Raw genomic sequence first — 21,861 nt, forward strand, 5'->3', positions numbered from 1 at the left:
TTTGAGGTTCTTGAATGCCTCATCACATTCATCATTTCATGTAATGTACTTCTTACTTCCCTTAAGTGTTTTGAAGAAAGGAGCACATCTGTCTGTGGCCTTAGAGATTAACCTAGTTAAGGCTGCCACCTTGCCAGTAAGGCTCTGGATGTCTTTTGAAGTTACCGGTTCCTTCATGTCAAAGATTGCTTTGATCTTCTCAAGATTAGCCTCAATGCCTCGTTGGCTTATCATGAAGCCTAAGAATTTGCCAGAGCCTACATCGAAGGCACATTTGTTAGGGTTCAACCTCATTCGATACTTCTTCAGAATTGTGAAAGTTTCAGATAGGTTGGTGATGTGTTGGTCAGCATGTTTGCTCTTGACTAGCATATCATTAACGTAAACTTCTATGCTCTTCCCAATTTGTTCGGCGAACATTGAATTGACCAGTCTCTGATAAGTCGCTCATGCATTCTTTAGGCCGAAGGGCATGACTTTATAGCAATATAGTCCCCTATCAGTAGTGAAGGTTGTGTGTTCTTGGTCTGGAGGGTTCATGAGGATTTGGTTGTATCCTAAGTAAGCATCCATGAAGCTCAAGAGTTCACACCCTACCGTAGAGTCTATAAGTCTGTCTATGAGAGGAAGAGGAAAGCTATCATTCGGGCATCCTTTGTTTAGGTCGGTGTAATCGACACACATTCTCCACAAGACCTTTTGGAGTATGAGACTTTCCTTGGTCGGATTCTTCTTAACAAGGACAACATTTGCTACCCACGTTGGATAATTGACTTCGTGGATGAAGCCTATGCCTTTGAGTTTTTCAACTTCTCCCTTCATTGCCTTGTCCCGTTCAGTGTCATAAGATATTCTCTTCTGTCTCACTGGCTTGGTCTTGGGGTCAATACTTAAGCGATGACAAATGATATCAGGAGAGATGCCTGGCATGTCCTCATATGACCAGGCGAAGACCTCAGTGTTCTCTTATAAAAAAGAGATCAATGTCAACCGAATTGGTGGTGACAAGGTGGTGCCAATCTTCACCATGCGTTCTGAATAATCTTTTGAGATAGAGACCTTCTCCAACTCTTCAGTGGGTTGTGCTTGCTGGGTGAAAGAGTCATCTCGAGGATCGTCAGGTTGACTGTTGCCACCGTGAAGATCCAAGTTGGCTTCGTCTGGCTGGTCTTTATGACTTGGTCATGTATAGAAAGGGTTTCCTTGGGCATAGGCAGGTGCTGTTGCTTGACCGAAGTGTTGTAACATGATCGTGCACTAAGTTGATCTCCTCTGATGTAACAATTGCCATAGGGGGTTGGAAATTTCATCAACAACATATATGTGGATACCATGGCCTTAAGATCATTAATGACTGTGCATCCGAAGATGACATTGTATGCCGTTGGGCAATCAACCACCAGGAAGTTAGTGGTAATGGTAGCTATGTAAGGGCCTGTACCAATGGTGAAAGGTAAGTGTATGTTCCCCAAAGGTTGCACGATATCACCGGAGAAGCTTATCAGAAGGGAAATCGAGCGATCGAGCAAGTGTTCAGCTACATTAAATGCCCTGAAAGCTTTAGCAAACATGATATTAACCGAAGCCCTCGTGTCGACCAGGTTTCGTTGTACTTTAAAGTTGGCTATGTGAGCTTCCACAATCAGTGGGTCATTGTGAGGGTAGATGATACCTCTTTCTTCCTCAGGGTAGAAACATATTGGATCCCAGTTAGGCTTTTGATACTTACCTCCCCTTATGTCTTCCACGTGAAACACTTGGTGGCCAGACCTTAAAGCTCGTTCACTATTTTTCATGGCCCTGTTGAAAGATTTAGATATGGGTGTGCCATCACTTATGGAATATATCACATCCACCTGGCGTTGGTTACTGTTACCCCTTGGAGGATGAATGAGGAATTGATCATGAAGGGTGATACACTTCTCGCCGTCATGGCCGTTATGCTCGTGGTAGCAGCAAAACGTGCCCGTGTTCTTCGTGGGCTTGTAATCTAGGTGCCTCGGCTTTGGCTTCAGTATCAGGTGTGCTATACTAAGGTAAATGGCCACGCATGTGGCATTCAAAGGTGTGTATACCTTATACCTCGAGGTAGGGGCTGTCCTGACACGTGTTTGACCCACTTTGTTGACTGCCTAGGGTCGGGGATTATCATGACGATACCCTTAGTTATCGCAGTAGTGTCCCTTACTCCTTTTACTAAAATGAGATTGGTGAGGATTGAAATCTTTCCTTTTACCCTGAGATTGATATGTCTGTTGACTTGGCAAAGTATTAAGTAAGGTAAGGGGATGCACTGCTGCCGTTTGGAAGGTCGAGGTCTTCTCATTTGGTTGGATCTGGTTTCCACTCCCTACTTGCTGATAAGGGGTGGTTGTGGGGGGTTTCCCTTGATATGTCCTTGCCTCGGTGAAGGCATGGTTGTAAACCTGTGCCATCACCTCAGAGTAAGTCTTCCAAGTGTTGGCATTGATCATGTACTTGAAGAAACAATCACGTAGGCCTGCCGTGAAAGCCTTGAGGGCGGTCTTGTCATCTGCTTTAGCGCAGCGAGAATACTCATGGCTGAAACGACCGGCATACTCTTGTAGTGACTCGTCCGGCTTCTGGCGAATAGTGTACAAGTCATCTGCATAATGCAAGCGATCAGTCTGGAAGATGTGTTGAGAGACAAACAGTTTCCTCAGTTCCTCAAATGAGTCTACTGTCTCAGGTGGAAGACGGCAATACCAGTTTAGAGCTCCACCAGAGAGGGTGGAGGGGAAGAGAAGACATTGCTCTTCGTTGGTGTGCATCCGATATTCCATGGTGGACTCAAAGAGGTTAAGGTGTTTAATTGGGTCCTCCCTTCCAAGATAGAGTTGTAAACCAAGCTTTTGTTTTGTCTTTGCTTGAAGGGGGGTGTCGAGGATCCTCCTTGTGAGAGGGCCAGGCCTGGGTTGGTTCCAGTCAGGTATCTCGGCCTGACGTTCGACCTTCAACTTGTTTACTTCCTCAATGAGCTGTAGAACAAGGGGGTCCTGAGTGGAGTCATGTACCACTGGGATTTTCTTTCGTAAGTCTCCATCGCCTCTTGGAAGTATGAAAGTTTAAGCAAAGGCGTGTGATTTTTCCTTGGACTCGCCATACTGACTTTTAGGGCAAGTCTGTCGGAATACCTCAGAGTTCTCTGTACCTTCATGTTCCTATGGGACCTGTCATTCCTTTTCTAGATTGGCAGCTAGCCTGGGTCGTGGGAGGGGACCGAGTCTTTCAGAAACCCTTGGGTCATTGATCTTCGAGCATATGTGGAGGGGATTCTCTCAACGTTGCTTTAGGAAGTCTCGGCAGTCACGATAAACGACTTTCGATCCTTCCAACCCTTCTGCAAGGAGGTGTCTTCCTCCACTTCTCCTGCTTCGGATCGAAACAGCTGGGTTGAGAGATGTCTCATGTTGATCAATGTTTTGATGATTAGCTCGCTCTTCATTAGGGATACCCATGTCGAAGGAAGGTGACCCTCCATGTTGAAGGGCACCCAGATGATGGTTGATGTCCACAGAGGCAACGAGCTCGCGTGTTTGAGTACGCCTAGTTTCGTGGAACGTCTCAAATAGCTTCTCATACTGCTCCTGGAGGACCTCATTCTTCATTGCTATCTTGTTGTTCTGAGCTTCTAACTCATCGACTTTAGCTTGAAGAACAACCCTCTTTCCTTCCTTCTTTCGTTGTTTCGCACTAGGTGCAAGAAGGATGTCATTCTGTGTGATGTGGCTTCCTTCGCTCCCCATGTTGAAGAGGGATGCCTGGTCAAAAGAGAGTGTACGAATGGTGGAAACCAGTTTGACAAAGCTGAAAAGAGTGGGAATAAGTGTCGTTCCCACAGACGGCGCCAAATGTTGATGCACAAAATCAATGAGGACTTTGGTACAACAGAAAGTGTTAAGTTTGTAACCTTCGCTAGATTGCTCCGGTCACTAGTGTGGATAAGTATGTAAATGGATAGGGACAGGGAAGCAAACACAAGATGTACGTGGTTCACCCAGATTGGCTACATCCACAGAGTAGAGGAGTTCTCATTAATTATGAAGGGTTTACACAAGTATATAGGTTCAAGCTGTCCTTCAGTGAGTACTAGTGAATGATTTAGTACAAATGACTTTAGGAAATATTGTGAGAGAATGATCTCTATTTATAGAAGAGAGTTTCTAGTTTCATTCTAACATTGACACGTGTCATGTTGTGATTGGCTTCTGATGTTAACACGTGTCGCGCTATGATTGGCTTCTGATGTCGACACGTGTCGTGCTGTGATTGGCCTCCTGGTTGGAGGGAAACTCTTCTAGGTCCTTGACGGTATAACGTTGACCGGTACTCAGTAGTTTCGGGATGGTCAAGTATGGTACAAACAACAACAAAAATAAATTAAAATAACAATTAAAGTGCAAAACAAATTAATTTAACATAATATATTCTTATGTTAGTTGAACATAAATGCTTATAAATATTATTCATTTCCATTTTCTCATAACAATTCAAGTGACAAAATTAATTAATTCAACTAAATATTTATTAATTTAAGAAAAATAGTAGAAATTTATCTAAGTACTTAAATTAGAATTTTTAAATTAATAAACTTGTGTATTATACAATTTAAAAATTAAAGAATTTAGTGATAGAAACCTGAATTCTGGAAGAATTCCGTCGTCGATCAACTCTTTATGTACTCAACCAGCTCGAATAAATTCCCTACAAAAATAAATTGTACATAAAAATTAAACATAAGAGGAGAAAATAAAAATATTAGAAGCAAGAAAAACTTACTGTTGTGAAGAAGGAACAAATGAAGTTGGAAGAACAAATAAGAAAGGCGCAAGAGAGAGAACACATGAGGGTTTGTAAATTGGAAGAACAAATAAGAAAAATGCAAGAGAGGAAGAAGAAAACACCGAGAGGGGGAAGTTTATAAAGACCATCAAGTTGTCGCTTACAACCGACACCAGGTTTCAAAATATATAAAAAATTAAAATCTATGTCGCTCATAATCGACGCAGACTTTAAAAAATTTAAAAAAAATATTTAGTGTCGGTTATAAGCGACACCTATGCTTTATGTCGCTTAAAAGCGACACTGTTTTGTTTAAAGCGACACCAGTATTTAAAATTATTAAAATATATGTCGATTATAAGCGACATTAAATTTTTACGTCGGTTTAAAAACGACGTAGACATTTTATGACGCTTATAAGCGACAGTAAATCCGACGTGACGTTCATATAGTGTCGCAACTGTCATATACACCACTACATTATATTAAACCGACACCATCCACTGATACTATAAGGCCCTTTTGTAGTAGTGCATTGATGATCATGATAACTTGCATGTTTTGATCATTTTATGATGAGCTCTTTCCTTAGTAATGCTACTTTTTGTGCATTAGGTTTATGGGACCATTAGTATTTGGAGATTATCCACAAAGTATGAGAGAGAGTGATAGGTGCATTATTTATCACATTTTCAAGTTAATTCTCCCTAAGTTTTGTTAAGGAATTGTCTTAAAAGAGCCTTATTACTTTCCTTTTCTCTGTTTCAGCCAATCTGCGCATGCAGAACGTTTTTTATGATAATTTGACTTTCCGAAGGAGTTTTAATGTAAGGCCAATTGGAGAAGGAAGCTAAGAGGTGGACGATCATTATATCCAAATTTCGTAATTTTTCATGGAGTCAAACGTTCCAGTTTTCCAAATCAATCCCGCAGAAGTAACTTTCCCGTCAGAACAGCACAGCTGTGGGAGAATGATGATTTGAAGGCTTTCCTGATTTTTCTTAGTGGCGTGTGACATATGCTTGAAAAGATAAGAGATCAAGCTACGTTTCCCATATTTTTACAGAATTTTTCAGAAGATGAATCGACTCCAAATCTGGCGTGCAAGACAGATGCCGTGTTTCCCAAGTCAAGAAGGACTCTTTCCTAGTTTGTTTCATTAATTACTTAGGAGTTTGTTTTCCTTTAGGATATTTTTTATCAGACTTTTTAGGATTTTATTAGAAAAAAATAGAGTACAAAAGGCCATCTTGATGGGGGAACGAGATACACACAAGGGAATTCGTCCAAAGTGAAGGAGGGCCGTTTAGAGTGTTCTTACCGTTCTTTTCCAAGTTTTATCTTTTTCCATGATTTCTTTTGTGATTTTTATTATGAATATGTGTAACTAAACTATTTTTCTAAGGTTTATGATGAAGCCATGACATGATTATTTCCGAAGTATCTTGTTGATTATTATCTGATTACATGCCATGTTTAGTTCTTAATCTTTGTGCTTAATCTATTCTAGTTTCTAATGTTCGTGTGACTGGCCATCATTGTGAACTTGGTTCTAGATATTTAGATAAATCTGAGAGGATAACCAATATCAGTTAGGTTTATTGGAACTAAGATTAAGAAGAGTAGACTAACTAGTGAGGATGACCAATATCACACTAGTCTTACTTGGTTGACATAATTCTTCAGTGCTTAATGGGTTTTTATGTGTTTAACTGTATGCCTAACCAATAGGATATACTTTTCACGTATAGACACACGAGTTAATGCCTGACCAAGGATTAATTCATACTTTAGCAAGAACAACCTTAAACATTGGCATGGTAATTGGATAGTAATCGGCTCGAAGAAAAGGGAATATGATTGTTATTGGTGGATTCATGACCTTAGGCTTTCATCACATTAATTTCTTTTAAACTTTCATTTGTTGCGTGTTTGTGTTATTCATATTCTTAGTCTAATTTCAAGTTGAAGTTTTAATTATTCTTCATAATCAATTAGTTCCCTAGTTAAGTTAAGTTTCATGTAATCAACTGGTTGAATTGGCATTAAAAGCAATCTATGTGGGATCGACCTCATATTTGCGTTTATTTCTACAATTGATTCGTGCGCTTGCGAGTTTAATTTGGTTTAGATTAATCTATTATTTAGGTTAGTTTAAATTTACATCAAGGTTTTGGCACCGTTGCCGGGGATTGCCCCTTAATCCCAACTCGGCTTGTTGATTACACTTTACTTAATTGATTTATTTTAACTTTATTTTTTTTATTTATTTTTTTACTCTGTTTTTATCGTGTTTTTGTTTTTATATAAAATATAAAAAAAAATCGCTGATTGCATAAATCTTTAATTGCCAATTCGACTTTTCCTTGTTTGACTATTAGTGTTCAACTGTCATTGTCCAGTAGATATCTTCTTCTTTTGGCTTTTAGTTTTCCTATTCAACCCCGAGTCTTTTAGTCTTCCAGTTGGAATTTTGCTTCTACCATTACCCATCATCAGATTCTCTGCGATACCTCTGCAAGAATATTACTGAAATCATCCTTTGGTACTTTGTAGGTGAATGATCGATACTCGTTCCTCAGAAGGGCAGCTTGTAGAATTCAAACCAGAGATTGAACGAAAACTCAGGCAAATTCGCAAGGAACAAAGAGAACGAATAGAAGAGAAGGCAAAGGAGGAGCAAGAACAAGAAGAGATGGCTGTGAATGACAATAACGACGGTGCACCTCGAACCATTCAAGATTTCTCTATGCCACAGTTTTCCTTTAGACAATCATGCATAGTTTATCCTGAACTTGATGCTACTTCTTCTTATGAGATCAAAGATTATGTTATTAACATGTTGCCCAAGTTTTCTGGTGATGAGAATCAAGATGCTAGTGAACATGTCGATAACTTTCTGGATATTTATGGGACACAGAATATTAAAGGCGTCTCCGATGAGTTCATTCGCCTAAAGCTTTTCCCTTTTTCTCTCACGGGTGATGCTAGAACTTGGTTCAAGACTTTGCCAGCGAGATCAATTACCTCTTGGACTCAACTTTCTAGTAAGTTCATTCATAATTTTACACTCAATCTAGAACTCAGAGGTTGATGGATCACATATTTCACTTTAGGCAGAACAAGGGAGAACCACTTTTTCAAGCATGGCAAAGATTTAAAGCTTTGTAATTAGTTGTCCACACCATCAGTTCTTACCATGGTAACTAATTTTATACTTCTACCAATACTTGAGTGATGAATGTTGACATAGCTTGGATGCTGCAGCTGATGGAAATATATTGGGTAAAGAACCGGAGCAAGCTACTACTATCATTGAGAATGTGGTTGCAAATTCATCTCAATGGGATAATAGAGAGTTAACTCGGAATTCTGTATATGAAGTAAGTTCATCTAACGAGGTGGCTGCATAATCAAGGAAATTAGATGTTGTGGTGAATATGTTTTCGAAGAATGCAGAATCATGTGGGATTTGTGCTGATCATACTCATCCTACTCATCTTTGTCCTCAAAGTGGTACTTGTCCAGAAGTTGAAGCGGCTAATCAAGTCAATGTGTTTAACCATCAACGAAACAATCCCTTCTCAAATACTTATAATCCAGGGTGGAGAGATCATCCTAATTTAGCTTGGAAGAATAATTTTCACCGAGGATCTAAGCCATGGCAACAAGGAGCAGCACCTATAGAAACCAAGAAACCGTCTTGGGAAGAAGCTTTCACTCAAATGGTTGAAGCTAATACGCAATATCAACAAACAACTTCTCAAGTTTTGCAAGCTCTCCAACAAGGGCAGCAAGCTCTCCAGCAAGCATTCCAGCAAGGGCATCAAGTAACTAGTCAAGCCATCAGTAAATTGGAAGCACAAGTCGGTCAAATTGCTGCGGCAATGAGTGAAAGAGAACCAGGGCATTTTCCAAGTTAACCCGAAGCTAATCCACGAGGCAAAGAGCAAGTTAATGCCATTAGAACATTGAAGAGTGGTAAACCTTATGATAGAAGGGAAGAAGTCGCAGAACCAAAAGATCAAGAAGAGAATGCCCACGAAGCAGTTCCACTACCTTCTTCATCACTCTCTGCTCTTACTCCTGCTCCAAAGTTGAAGAATTATGATCCTTCTATGCCTTTCCCGCAGAGATTTCAGAGGCAGAGAAAGGACAAGTATATGTTAGATATATTGGAGCAATTTAAAAAGGTTCAAATCACATTCCATTACTCGATGCTATAGCACAAATTCCCTCGTACGCAAAATTTTTGAAGGGTATCTGCACAAATAAGAGAAAATTCACAGACCATGAGAAGATTGAGCTTACAAATTGTTGCAGCGAGGTTTTAATCACGAAGATGCCTCCAAAATTACAAGATCGGGGAGTTTCACTATCCCATGTGTTATTGGTGATTTTAAATTTAATAAAGCTTTCGTAGACCTTGGTTCCAGTGTTAATTTCATACCGTTTTCTATTTATGAGCAGCTAGGTATTGGAGAGCTACAAAGAACATCCGTCTCTTTGCAATTGGCTGACCGATCGGTGACTTATCCTAAGGGCCTTGTTGAAGACGTTTTGATCAAAGTAGATCAATTCATCTTGCCAGCAGATTTTCTTGTGCTTGACATGAAGGAAGACCAAAACATTCTTATTTTACTTGGTCGTCATTTCCTTGCAACTGCTGGAGCTTTAATTGATGTCAAAGAAGGCACACTCAAGCTGCAAGTTCAAAGAGAATCCATAGAATTCAAGATGTTTGAAGCACTTAAGTTACCAGCCGACATAGAAGAGTGCAACAACATCGAGCTTATTGCTCCTATTGTCAATGCCAACTTCTTGGAGAATATCTCAGCAGATTTGTTGAAGACATGTATTGAATATCCAGAGTTAAATATGGAAGGAGAGGAAGCCATGGACATAATTGCAGCTCTAAACTCGTCCCCCATTCATACACCAAAATGGCAGCAAGCATAAGAACCTCTAGGATCAATATTACCTCATATATTACCATCCATTGAGCAAGCTCCTGCATTGGAACTTAAGTTGTTGCCTGAGCACTTAAAGTATGCTTTTCTTGGCGAATCTAAGACGCTTCCAGTGATCATTGCAGCAGACCTAAGTAATTATGAAGAAGAGCAGTTGTTACATGTGCTAAAAGAGTATAAAACGGTTCTGGGATGGACTATTGCAGATATCAAAGGCATAGGCCCAACCATGTGTATGCATCGAATATTTTTGGAGGAGAATTCCAAGCCAACCATAGAAGCACAGCGAAGATTAAATCCCAACATGAAGGAGGTTGTGCGTAAAGAAATTTTGAAGCTTTTAGACGTTTGTGTGATCTACCCGATTTCGGATAGCAAGTGGGTTAGTCTGATTCAAGTGATTCCAAAGAAAGCTGGAATCACCATGGTCAAGAATAAAGACAATGAATTGGTGCCAACAAGGTAGACAATTGGGTGGAGAGTGTGCACTGACTATCGCAAATTGAACTCTTCCACTTACAAAGATCACTTTCCTTCACCTTTCATTGATCAAATGCTTGAAAGGTTAGCAGGTCACTCACATTATTGTTTTCTTGATGGTTACTCAGGTTATAATCAAATTGCAATTGCTCCGGAGGACCAAGAAAAGACAACTTTCATATGCTCCTATGGAACCTTTGCATATAGACATATGCGATGCAATGCTCCAGCCACATTCCAACGATGCATGATAAGTATTTTTTCAGATATGGTTGAAAGAATTATTGAAGTCTTTATGGATGATTTCTCTGTTTATGGTTCTTCTTTTGATCATTGTTTGGAAAATTTGAAATTAGTGTTGGAAAGATGTAAGGAAACTAACCTTGTTTTGAATTGGGAGAAATGTCAATTTATGGTTAAACAGGGAATTGTATTAGGGCACTTAATATCGAGCAAGGGAATTGAAGTTGAAAAGGCAAAGATCGATTTGATAGCTAAATTACCTCCCCTTACATCTATAAAGGGAGTAAGGTATTTCCTTGGACATGCCAGATTTTATCGACGCTTCATCAAAGACTTTTCCAAGATTAGTCATCCGTTGTGCAATCTTCTTGCCAAAGATACTCCATTTCTTTTTAATACTGATTGTTTACATGCTTTTAATTTTTTAAAACAACTCCTCACTTCTGCACCGATTATCATAGCTCCGAATTGGAGCTTGCCTTTTGAACTAATGTGTGATGCTAGTGATTATGCAATGGGTGCTCTTTTAGGACAAAGAAAGGAGTAGCTTCCTCATGTCATCTACTACGCAAGTAGAACTTTGAATGAGGCACAAGTGAACTACACCGCCACAGAGAAAGAGATGCTCGCTGTAGTCTTTGCCTTGGAGAAGTTTCAATCGTATCTCATTGGCTCAAAAGTGATTGTGTACACTGATCATGGAGCACTTAAGTACCTATTGGCGAAAAAAGATGCAAAACCTCGACTTATCCGGTGGGTGCTGCTCCTACAAGAATTTGATTTGGACATTCGAGACAAGAAATGAGCTGAAAATGTAGTAGCATATCACTTATCCCGCCTTCCACATGTCCAAGATGAAGAGGAGGATGTTCTGCCTTTAAACGAAAGTTTCGCGGATGAACAACTTTTTGCCATTAATGACGTTGTCCCTTGGTATGCCAACATCGCCAATTACCTTGTTCGTGGAGTCCTACCCCCTGATGTGAGCACTCAACAAAGAAAGAAGTTTCTCTTTACAGTGAAGTTTTATTTCTGGGATGATCCATATCTCTACAAATATTGCTCAGATCAAGTGATAAGACGATGTGTGCCCGTTATTGAACAAGAAAGCATTATGAAATTTTGCTATAGTTATGCATGTGGAGGACACTTTAGACTGAGTAAGACTGCTGCCAAGGTTCTACAAAGTGGATTTTTCTGGCCTACACTCTTCAAGGATGCATATTTGTTTTGTTCTACTTGTGATCGGTGTCAACGGTTAGGCAACATATAAAAAAGAAACGAGATGCTGCAACAGAGTTTATTGGTTGTGGAGCTCTTTGATGTATAGGGAATCAATTTTATGGGTCCCTTTCCCTCTTCTTCCAACAACCAATACATCATTGTCGCTGTAGACTACGTATCCAAGTAGGTAAAAGCAATTGCCTCACCAACTAATGATCATAAAGTAGTGTTGTGTTTTTTGCAGGGTACCATCTTCCCCAGGTTTGGCACACCAAGAGTAATTATTAGTGATGGTGGTTCACATTTTATCAACAAAGCATTTGCTGCCCTCATGGTGAAATACAACATTCATCATCGTGTTGCTACTCCGTATCATCCACAAACGAGTGGGCAAGTTGAGATTTCCAATCGAGAGATCAAGAAGATTTTAGAGACAACGGTAAATGCATCACACAAAGACTAGTCTTTCAAGCTCAATGATGCATTGTGGGCATATAGGACAGCATATTAAACGCCTATTGGGATGTCTCTTTTTCGTTTGGTGTATGGCAAGGCTTGTCATCTTCCCGTTGAATTGGAGCATAAAGCTTATTGGGCTATCAAGAGGTTGAATTTTGATTACCATGCTGCAAGCGAAAAGAGAAAACTTCAGTTGAATGAGCTTGAAGAATGGCGAAACGAGGCCTACGAAAATGCAAAAATCTACAAGGAACGCACCAAAAAGTTTCATGACAAAGCTATTATTCGAAAGGAGTTTGTACCTGGTCAGAGGGTCTTGCTCTACTACTCCAAACCTCTTCTTTTTCCAGGCAAACTGTTCTAAGTGGACTGGTCCCTTCGAAGTCATGCATGTTATGCCTCATGGTGCCATTGAAATCAAGAATTTGCAAAATGGAGAGTTGTTCAAGGTTAAAGGGCATCGTCTCAAGCATTACTTGGATTTTACTTTACCAAAAATCAAAGAAGTTGCCTATTTTGAGGCCCCGTCATCTGTCACTCCTTAGACATCCGACATAGTCTAGCTCATGACTATAAAGAAGCACTTCTTGGGAGGCAGCCCAAGCTTTCTAAACCTTTCCTTTGCTTTGTAGTTTTTCATTTTCGTTTATTTTTTGTTGGCGTCAGTTTTAATTCCTTTCCTGCTTTCAGGAATGGTGGTTTGCAACACTTCAAGTTTGGGGAGTACGTTACCAGGCATGTCGTCTCACGTTCATCATTGCTCATGCATATTCCTATAGAAAAATCCCGGGAAGTTTTCATACCTTACCTTTAATTGTGTATTTGTTCTGTTTTCTTTGTTTTAAACATTGAGGACCATGTTTGTTTTCAGTTTGGGGGAGGATTTCGATCTATGTTTCTGTGTTCTGTTTTCATTCTATGTTCATGCTGTCAATGTTTGCTTAAAACTGTTTTAATTGGGAAGGAATTTGAACCTTTTGTCCGCGCAGTGTTCTGCAATTTTTTGTTCTCTTTCCAACCATATAAAGACTTTGAAAATCGGATTTTCCTATCTGAAGGTCGAAATTGCCTGTGGTATTATCATATTTGCACCGTGCTGTTTGCAACCTCTGTTGGCATATGTTCGTTTCCTCTGTTTATTTGTTCTATGTTTTGTTGTTCTATTCAAGTCTTAATGTTATAAAAAAATATATAAAAAATAAAAAGTGCCAAAAATTCAAAAAAAAAAAAAGATTTTATTTTTCTTGAGTCGTTTTGTTAGACATTCCATAAGTCAATGATAATAATTTGCTTTCTTCTAGGTCACAAACTTATTTGAATTTTTTCTTTTTATGTGAAAATTCAATTGCTTGATATGGTTAATCTAATTCTTACAATTATCAAGTTTATTTTATACCAATAACCAATGTCAGTATGATATTCTCCTAGAACTTGCTGAAAACTTATTGAACCCTTGTAAGATTTTGAGCCTCTTGCATATTCTTTCTTGTAAGTTTCATGATTGCATTAACATTCACTAGAACTTGCTTCAATATCTCTTGAGGCGAAATCCGAAGTCATGCAACATTAGGGAGATGATTTAGGCCATTTTTGGATCATTTGAGCCTTTCTAACCAACCTTTTATGTTATATTATCCCTAGTTACCCTTTTGAAGCCAAACACTTGAGCATTTTCTTTCATCACCCCCATTCATCCCTACCCATTTAGCCTATATTAGCCATTCCCTATAGCTTAAGGAATACCAAGGGGACGTCAATGAAGAAAAGGTTGGGTTTTACATCAAAGATATGGCGTGTACCGAGGTACCATGTATAGTATTATTTTTATTTCCGAAAAAAAAAGAGAAGAAAAAAAAAAGAAATTAGAAAAGAAGAGTTTGAAATTGTTCCATTCTTACATCATGAGTCCTGGACACCAATAATAGAAGATCTAAGTTTCAAAGAGGACCGACCAAAAATACATGATAAGGATATCTTGGTATTTCTTAAGTGTTAGTTTTTCCCTATCCATTCTTTGATAGCTCTTACCCTAGCCTAATGTTATAACCCTTGTAAAGACCTTTGATCCTCGGTGTTGCATTGATTTACATTAGTGGAGAGACGATATGAAGAGCAAGCTTATGGGGTTTTATTTTGCATATCATGATTTGAGTGAAACACTTTGCCCTTTAATGTGTGATTCCTTTGTGAGTGATATTCATGGTAGAGGATTTGAAGTGGAAGCTTTGGTTTGCATATACCTATTCAGGCTAAGTAACTTATATTGATATTGGTTATGTCACTCCTTATGCTTGAGAGTGTTGTGTAAGGTTTGGTCAATTTGATTTTGAAAAATGTTTAATTCTCTTAAGTTTGGTGACCATCTCTGGATTGCTTTGAGGCTAATTTATGGAAGGTCTATTGTTTTCCTTGTCTTTTATTTTGTTTTGCTTGAGGACTAGCAAAAGTTTAGTTTGGGGGTATTTGATAGGTGCATTATTTATCACATTTTCAGGTTAATTCTCTCTAAGTTTTGTTAAGGAATTGGTCTTAAAAGAGCCTTATTACTTTCCTTTTCTCTGTTTCAGCCAATCTGCGCATGCAGGACGTTTTTTTATGATAATTCGACTTTCCGGAGGAGTTTTGATGCAAGGATAATTGGAGAAGGAAGCTAAGAGGTGGAAGATCATTGTGTCCAAATTTCGTAATTTTTCATGGAGTCAAACATTCCAGTTTTACAAATCAATCCTGCAGAAGTAACTTTCCCGTCAGAACTGCGCAGCTGTGGGAGAATGATGATTTGAAGGCTTTCCAGATTTTTCATAGTGGCGTGCGACATATGCTTGAAAAGATAAGAGATCAAGCTAAGTTTCCCATATTTTTACAGAATTTTTCAGAAGATAAATCGACTCCAAATCTGGCGTGCAAGACAGATGCCGTGTTTCCCAAGTCAAGAAGGACTCTTTCCTAGTTTGTTTCATTAATTACTTAGGAGTTTGTTTTCATTTACGATAGTTTTTATCAGACTTTTTAGGATTTTATTAGAAAAAATAGAGTACAAAAGGCTATCTTGATGGGGGAACGAGATACACACAAGGGAATTCGTCCAAAGTGAAGGAGGGCCGTTTAGCATGTTCTTACCATTCTTTTCCGGGTTTTATCTTTTTCCATGATTTCTTTTGTGATTTTTATTATGATTATGTGTAACTAAACTATTTTTCTAAAGTTTATGATGAAGCCATGACATGATTATTTCCGAAGTATCTTGTTGATTATTATCTGATTACATGCCATGTTTAGTTCTTAATCTTTGTGCTTAATCTATTCTAGTTTATAATGTTCACGTGACTGGCCATCATTGTGAACTTGGTTCTAGATATTTAGATAAATCTGAGAGGATAACCAATATCAATTAGGTTTATTGGAACTAAGATTAATAAGAGTGGACTAACTAGTGAGGATGACCAATATCAAACTAGTCCTACTTGGTTGACATAATTCTTCAGTGCTTAATGGGGTTTTATGTGTTTAACTGTATGCCTAACCAATAGGATATACTTTTCACGTATAGACACACGAGTTGATGCCTGACCAAGGATTAATTCATACTTTAGCAAAAACAACCTTAAACATTGGCATGGTAAATGGATAGTAATCGGCTCAAAGAAAAGAGAATATGATTGTTATTGGTGGATTCATGACCTTAGGCTTTCATCACATTAATTTCTTTTAAACTTTCATTTGTTGCGTGTTTGTGTTATTCATATTCTTAGTCTAATTTCAAGTTGAAGTTTTAATTATTCTTCATAATCAATTAATCAATCATTCGTTCACTAGTTAAGTTAAGTTTCACGTAATCAACTGGTTGAATTGGCATTAAAAGCAATCTATGTGGGATCGACCTCGTATTTGCATTTATTTCTACAATTGATTCGTGCGCTTGCGAGTTTAATTTGGTTTAGATTAATCTATTATTTAGGTTAGTTTAAATTTACATCAGAGAGGGTGAAGGAGAGGCTTCCCACTTTTTCAGCAGAAAGAGAAAGTTCTGCTCAATGGGAGTTTAGGTTTGGTTGGAATCAATTATTATACATCAACATATGCCAAACATAAGGCTCCTCCTCCAGGTGAGGTGTTGCGTTACTCCTTCGATACATGGACCGAAACAATAGGTAAGATATCTTGCTCTCTAGAACCATAAGGACAAAAGAAAAATCAAACATCAAGCATAGTTTTGATATTCCGTCGTGTTGATCGTTTTCCTATTGTTGCAGTTATCAAAGATGAAGAAATTCTTGGTGTGGTAAGAAACTTTTTAAAATTCTATGCTCTTGGTAAGAAATGAAACATTGGTGTTGTCGGCTTTGTTTGAGGAAAATGTGTGGTTAATTTTTTCCTTATGGTGCAAACCGGTAATCATTGGCCGGAAGGGCTTCAGAAGCTGTTGGAGTACGTAAAGGATAAATATCAAAATCCAAAAGTCTACATTTCTGAAAATGGTTCGATTTCTTATGCTTCAGTTAATCCTTGTATATATACTGTTAATCAAAATATGCATAACAAAAATAAAAAAGGAAAACTAATGAAAAGAGCTTGAAAACTTTGAATTTGAACAATAAGGACAAAATAAAGGGTAAGTGAATAGTACCATGATTGACTTTTTAGTATAAAAATGTGGTTTTTCGTTAAAATGAACAGTACCGGAAGTTTTTCGTTAAAGTTTCCAAATAAAAAAGGATGGCATTATATCTTCTACACCTTTTCTTTGTAGGACTTGCTGACCACAAGGACAATGGCTCTCCACTTGAAGTACTTCTAGAGGATCCATATCGAATTTCCTTTGTTACTCGTCACTTGTATCGAATCAATAAGGCAATTCAGTAAGTGATGATATATATTTTTATTTGACACTAAAACAAATATAATGCCTCATTCTTAACAAAAATTATTGCAGGAATAGGGTGAATGTCAAAGGGTACTTTTGTTGGGCTCTATTCGACGACACTGAATGGGGCATGGGGTTCAATCGAGTTGGTATTTACTTTGTTATTCGACGACATTGAATGGGGCATGGGGTTTAATCGAGTTGGTATTTACTTTGTTGATTTCAATAACTACACGTGCTACCCCAAGCTCTCCGTTAAGTGGTTCCGAGCTTTCCTTCAAGGCTGAGCTCCTGCTATAACTAGTGCCTGAGTAATCGGTTGTTCAAACTTGATATTTAGTCATGTAAAGCCATTATCCTTTCGGTTTCTTGTTGTAATTCAAGTTTCTCTAGAAAAAATAAGGCTATTGATTTATGCTTCAAGGAAACCATATATATTACTAATAATGTAATCGGTACTGCAGAGGGCACACAAGCTTTCATTTTACATCGAGAAGTAGAAAGATTCTTTTTATTCTACTTCTTTTGCCCACTAAAAAATCCGCTATTGGCCGGAAAAATCCAACACTTTCCATATTCCACATAAACAATTCCTAATCATCGGTCGGGACCGTCGGGTACGTTTGCATTTTCTTGATGGATTCTTTATAACAAAACCAAAAGAAAAAAACAAAAATTTGTGACAGATTATCCAAAAGTGCTGCCAAAAGTAAAGCAGAATAAAACCTTCAAAAAGTTGACATGATAATTGACTAATACATACGATGGGTAGCTGATCAGATGATACAAATTTTGCTAGATTTATGCGCCACATTCCCCTTTGCAGTCCAAAGTGGGTGAAGCATTACCTGAACTCGTGTTGTGGACGAACTGTCAGTGTCACATGATAAGAAAATTATCTTTTCATATCTTGAGTTAATAAGATTACAACCTTTAGTATTTATACATTTACATCACCACACGGATGATTGACAGCTCACTTATAACTGATCCTAACTGTCCAAACAATACTAACAATAGACTCTAACAGACTGTAGAAACATTTACAAACTAATACTTCTATGTCCTATCTTTTACACTATAGTCGTTAATATCACATACTGAATGGGCAAGTGAACATAACCTGGGGATAGAGTGAAGGAGTAGCGTTGTAGAATCATTGGCAGAACAATCTTTGCTTCATTGATTGCAAGTTTAAGCCCACACAACTTCGAGGTCCTAATCCAAACAGCACAAATGCACCTACATTATTGTTCGTTGCTTTAGCAACCCCTTCCGCAATCTCTCTGGTTTGAAAAGTTGTGCGTCCTGTCCCCAGATTCGAGGATCGTGGTGAAATGATAGACAATTGAGATAATTAATGCACCATTAGCAGGAACAATGACATTTCCCAGTCTAAATTCCCTTACAAAACCAGCAACAGGGGGATATAACCTTAGGGACTCATTGAAGATCATAATAGGGGGATAAAATTTACAGTACTTTTCATATAATGTAATTCGTGGACACCATAAAACTATAAATAAATAAAAAAAGACATTGAATGCATATCCTAATATTAAATAGAGTCTAGGGATTAAAATTAATTTTTAATCTTGTAAATCTTGTATGAGATATTTTTTCTAAACTTCATCTTATTTAAGGATTAAAATCTAGTTTTCTATATAAATTTTATAATCGACATTGTTCAATTTATACATCTTCATTTGTAGATCATTCCTATAAAAGAATTATTAGAATCGGAGATTGTTTAGTCATCCAAATGTGTCAATAGTTGGACGGTTCATCATAATTATGTTACTTGGTACTCACACCATCGATTTGTTGTATAAATTTGGATGACTAAACTGTCACATCCTGACCAGGCTCCACTACATCCTGGGCTCGACTCCGCCGTAGCACGAGATTGTCCGTTTTGGGCCTCGACCATGCCCTTACGTTTTTGTTTCTAGAAACTCACACGAGCAGAACTTCTCAGTGGATCACCCATCCTAGGAATGCTCTGACCCATTCTCACTTAACTTCGGAGTTCCTACGGAACCCGAAGCTGGTGAGCTTCCAAAAGGCCTCTTGCTAAAGGAGGTGGGCATGTACATATAAGGCATAGAGGATCCACTCCCCTGGGCGATGTGGGATCTAACAATCCACCCCCCTTTGGGGCCTGACGTCCTCGTCAGCACACTTCCGGCCAGTGATTGGCTCTGATACCAAATTGTCACATCCCTACCCGGGCTCCACCACATCCCTGGCTCGACTCCGCCATAGCACGATATTGTCCGCTATGGACCCCGACCATGCCCTCACGGTTTTGTTTCTGGGAACTCACACGAGCAGAACTTCCCAGTGGGTCACCCATCCTGAGAATGCTTTGGCCCATTCTCACTTAACTTCGAAGTTCCTACAGAACCCGAAGCCAGTGAGCTCCCACAAGGCCTCGTGCTAAAGGAGGTGGATATGTACATATAAGGCATAGAGGATCCACTCCTCTGGGCGATGTGGGATCTAACATAAATGATCTCCGATTCAAATAAATTTTTAGCAGATGATTTTCAAATGAAGATTAATAAATTAAACGGTTCTGATTACGAAGTTTATACGGTGAAGATTCATTATTGGAGAATTGTGGAATATGTGCATTCCCCCATGCGAAGAATGCAAGTATTATCCTAATTCTAGTGTGTTATGAAGAGTAATGAAAGTTTAACATTTATTTGTGTTACAAATTGTACACTTTATTTTTGTTGGCTTATAAAGTGTGGGTGCATTTTTGCTCACCATCCTACTTATTACTGTTGAATGAGTTTAAATTTTAAGATTTGTGTCTATCCGCTACATATATCTAGAAATTTAAACTTATCTAACTGTGATAAATAGGGTGGTGAGCATCACCCTCACTTGAAAGTGATGAGAAAAAGGATAATACTAAGGAGACCAAATTCTTAAACCAATTTAGCAAACCAAGTAATGTGTAACCAACAGGAGATAAACATATTAATCAACACTTAAGTAATAATTCAATCATGAACCACTACATCATTTGGTTTAAAATTTTGATTTCCTAACTTTGAAAAAGATAATCCCATAAAGTTTCACACTAATGCATGCATTAAACATTACAAGAAATCTCAAACTTCTACATGTAAGTTTTGTATATTTATTAACATTTCGCTAGACCTGAACGATTTTATCAATCTAACAATAACGATTTAAAACTTAACATGCCAGTCACAATTGTTAAGTTTATAAATTTTTACACCCATCAAATTATTCGAAGCGCTAAGACTCCCGCCACTCCTTCCCTAGACGAGCGATCCATTGGATGGCCCACCTACTTCCAATGCTTTCATGGCAGTGCCTTGAAGCTCCCTTACCCTCCGCCTCAACCCTTCTCCTTCCTCCTTATCCAAAATCGTCCTCACCACCCTCTCCACCTCGCAACGCCCCACCACTCTCTTCCCATCATCCTCCTCCGCCTCCGGCCACACCGCCACTCCCGCATCCACCAAAAACCTCGCATTCATCATTTGCTCAGCGTACAGCGGCCACGCAATCATCACCACCCCATGCAATACGCTCTCCAACACCGAATTCCACCCGCAGTGGTCACAAATCCAGCCACAAACTGATGACTCAGAACCGCCACTTGCGGGGCCCACGAGGACGTCACCAACCCTCTCCCTCGCGTCCTATCCAAAAACCCTTTCGGCAAATACGACGCCGGATCGTCCTCGTTGAAACTGGCCTTAAAAAAGTTCCCCGACACGCTCGCCTCATTCGGAGGCCGCGCCACCCAAACGAATCGTTTTTGGCTTAGCTCCAATCCCAACGCCAGTTCACTCATCTGTTTCCCCGACAAAGTCCATTCGCTACCGAAGGTCACGTACACAACTGAACAGGCCGGCTGCTGGTCCAGCCACTTCATCAACTTCAAAGATTTCAATGTTGATGTTACCAGTTCGCTTTCTTTGGTCAACGGCCCAATGGGATAAACCGGGGGCGTTGGCAGACCAAGAAAGAAAGGGCTTTCTCTAATGGAATGAAGCGTCACCGGCTCGAGTTCTTCCCACGTATTTACCAAAACGCCATTCACGATCGGCAATATGTTGGACATAAGTAATAATTCAGGCATTAAAACTCCAGGGATAAGATCGTCAAGAAACAGGGGCTTGCAGTCGGGGACAAGAATCTCCTTGGCTATTTTTGAATGATCGCCGTTGACCACGGCGTTGATCGTGGGGAAGAACATGGCCAACGCCAGAAACGAAGCCGAAGACGTCAGGAAAAGGTATGTGAGGATGGAGAGGTCGGCAGCGACATCATGTGCTATAGTGCAGAAAGGATCGAAGACGAAAATTTTGATGGGAGATTGTAAGTTTTTCAGGACAAATGTCAGAGACTTTAGGGTTTCTTGGATCATGAGAACGATGCGAACTGAGACATTGTTGGCTTGTTGGGACACGTCGACGTTGGGGAGGCTGACGACATGGAGGTCGGAAGGGATAGAGGGGTTGCTAAGGAGCTGGAGCTGGGCGGGTGGTGCGTCGGTGGTGATGGAAAGGAAGGTGACATGGAAGCCGTGGTCAACGACAAGTCGTTTGGCTAGCTCGAGGAGTGGGGTGACGTGGCCCATCCCTGGGCTTGCTAAGACTACCACATGCGGCTTGTTCTGGGTGGACTCCATGTTTGGCTGGTTGATATCTTTAGCTCCAGAATACTTATGGGGTTTTCAGAAAACAGAAGTTGATATTTAAAGAAAGAAGAACATTAATCAACTAATTAAACTTACTTTAAAAATTAATTTGCTATGCTAAAAAAATT

At 39.2% G+C, this 21,861-nt stretch overlaps 1 protein-coding gene across 1 annotated transcript; it reads right to left on the minus strand.

The window, feature by feature from the left end:
- Nucleotides 1-20,596: 20,596 nt before the first annotated feature.
- Nucleotides 20,597-21,724, minus strand: LOC114825476 (UDP-glycosyltransferase 72E1-like). The gene has a single exon (XM_029104212.2). It carries the CDS (start codon nucleotides 21,722-21,724, stop codon nucleotides 20,597-20,599), a length of 1,128 nt encoding a protein of 375 aa, XP_028960045.2.
- Nucleotides 21,725-21,861: the final 137 nt, after the last annotated feature.

This window comes from Malus domestica, chromosome 06, assembly GCF_042453785.1.
Source record: "Malus domestica chromosome 06, GDT2T_hap1".
In the NCBI taxonomy this organism is placed as follows: domain Eukaryota; kingdom Viridiplantae; phylum Streptophyta; class Magnoliopsida; order Rosales; family Rosaceae; genus Malus; species Malus domestica.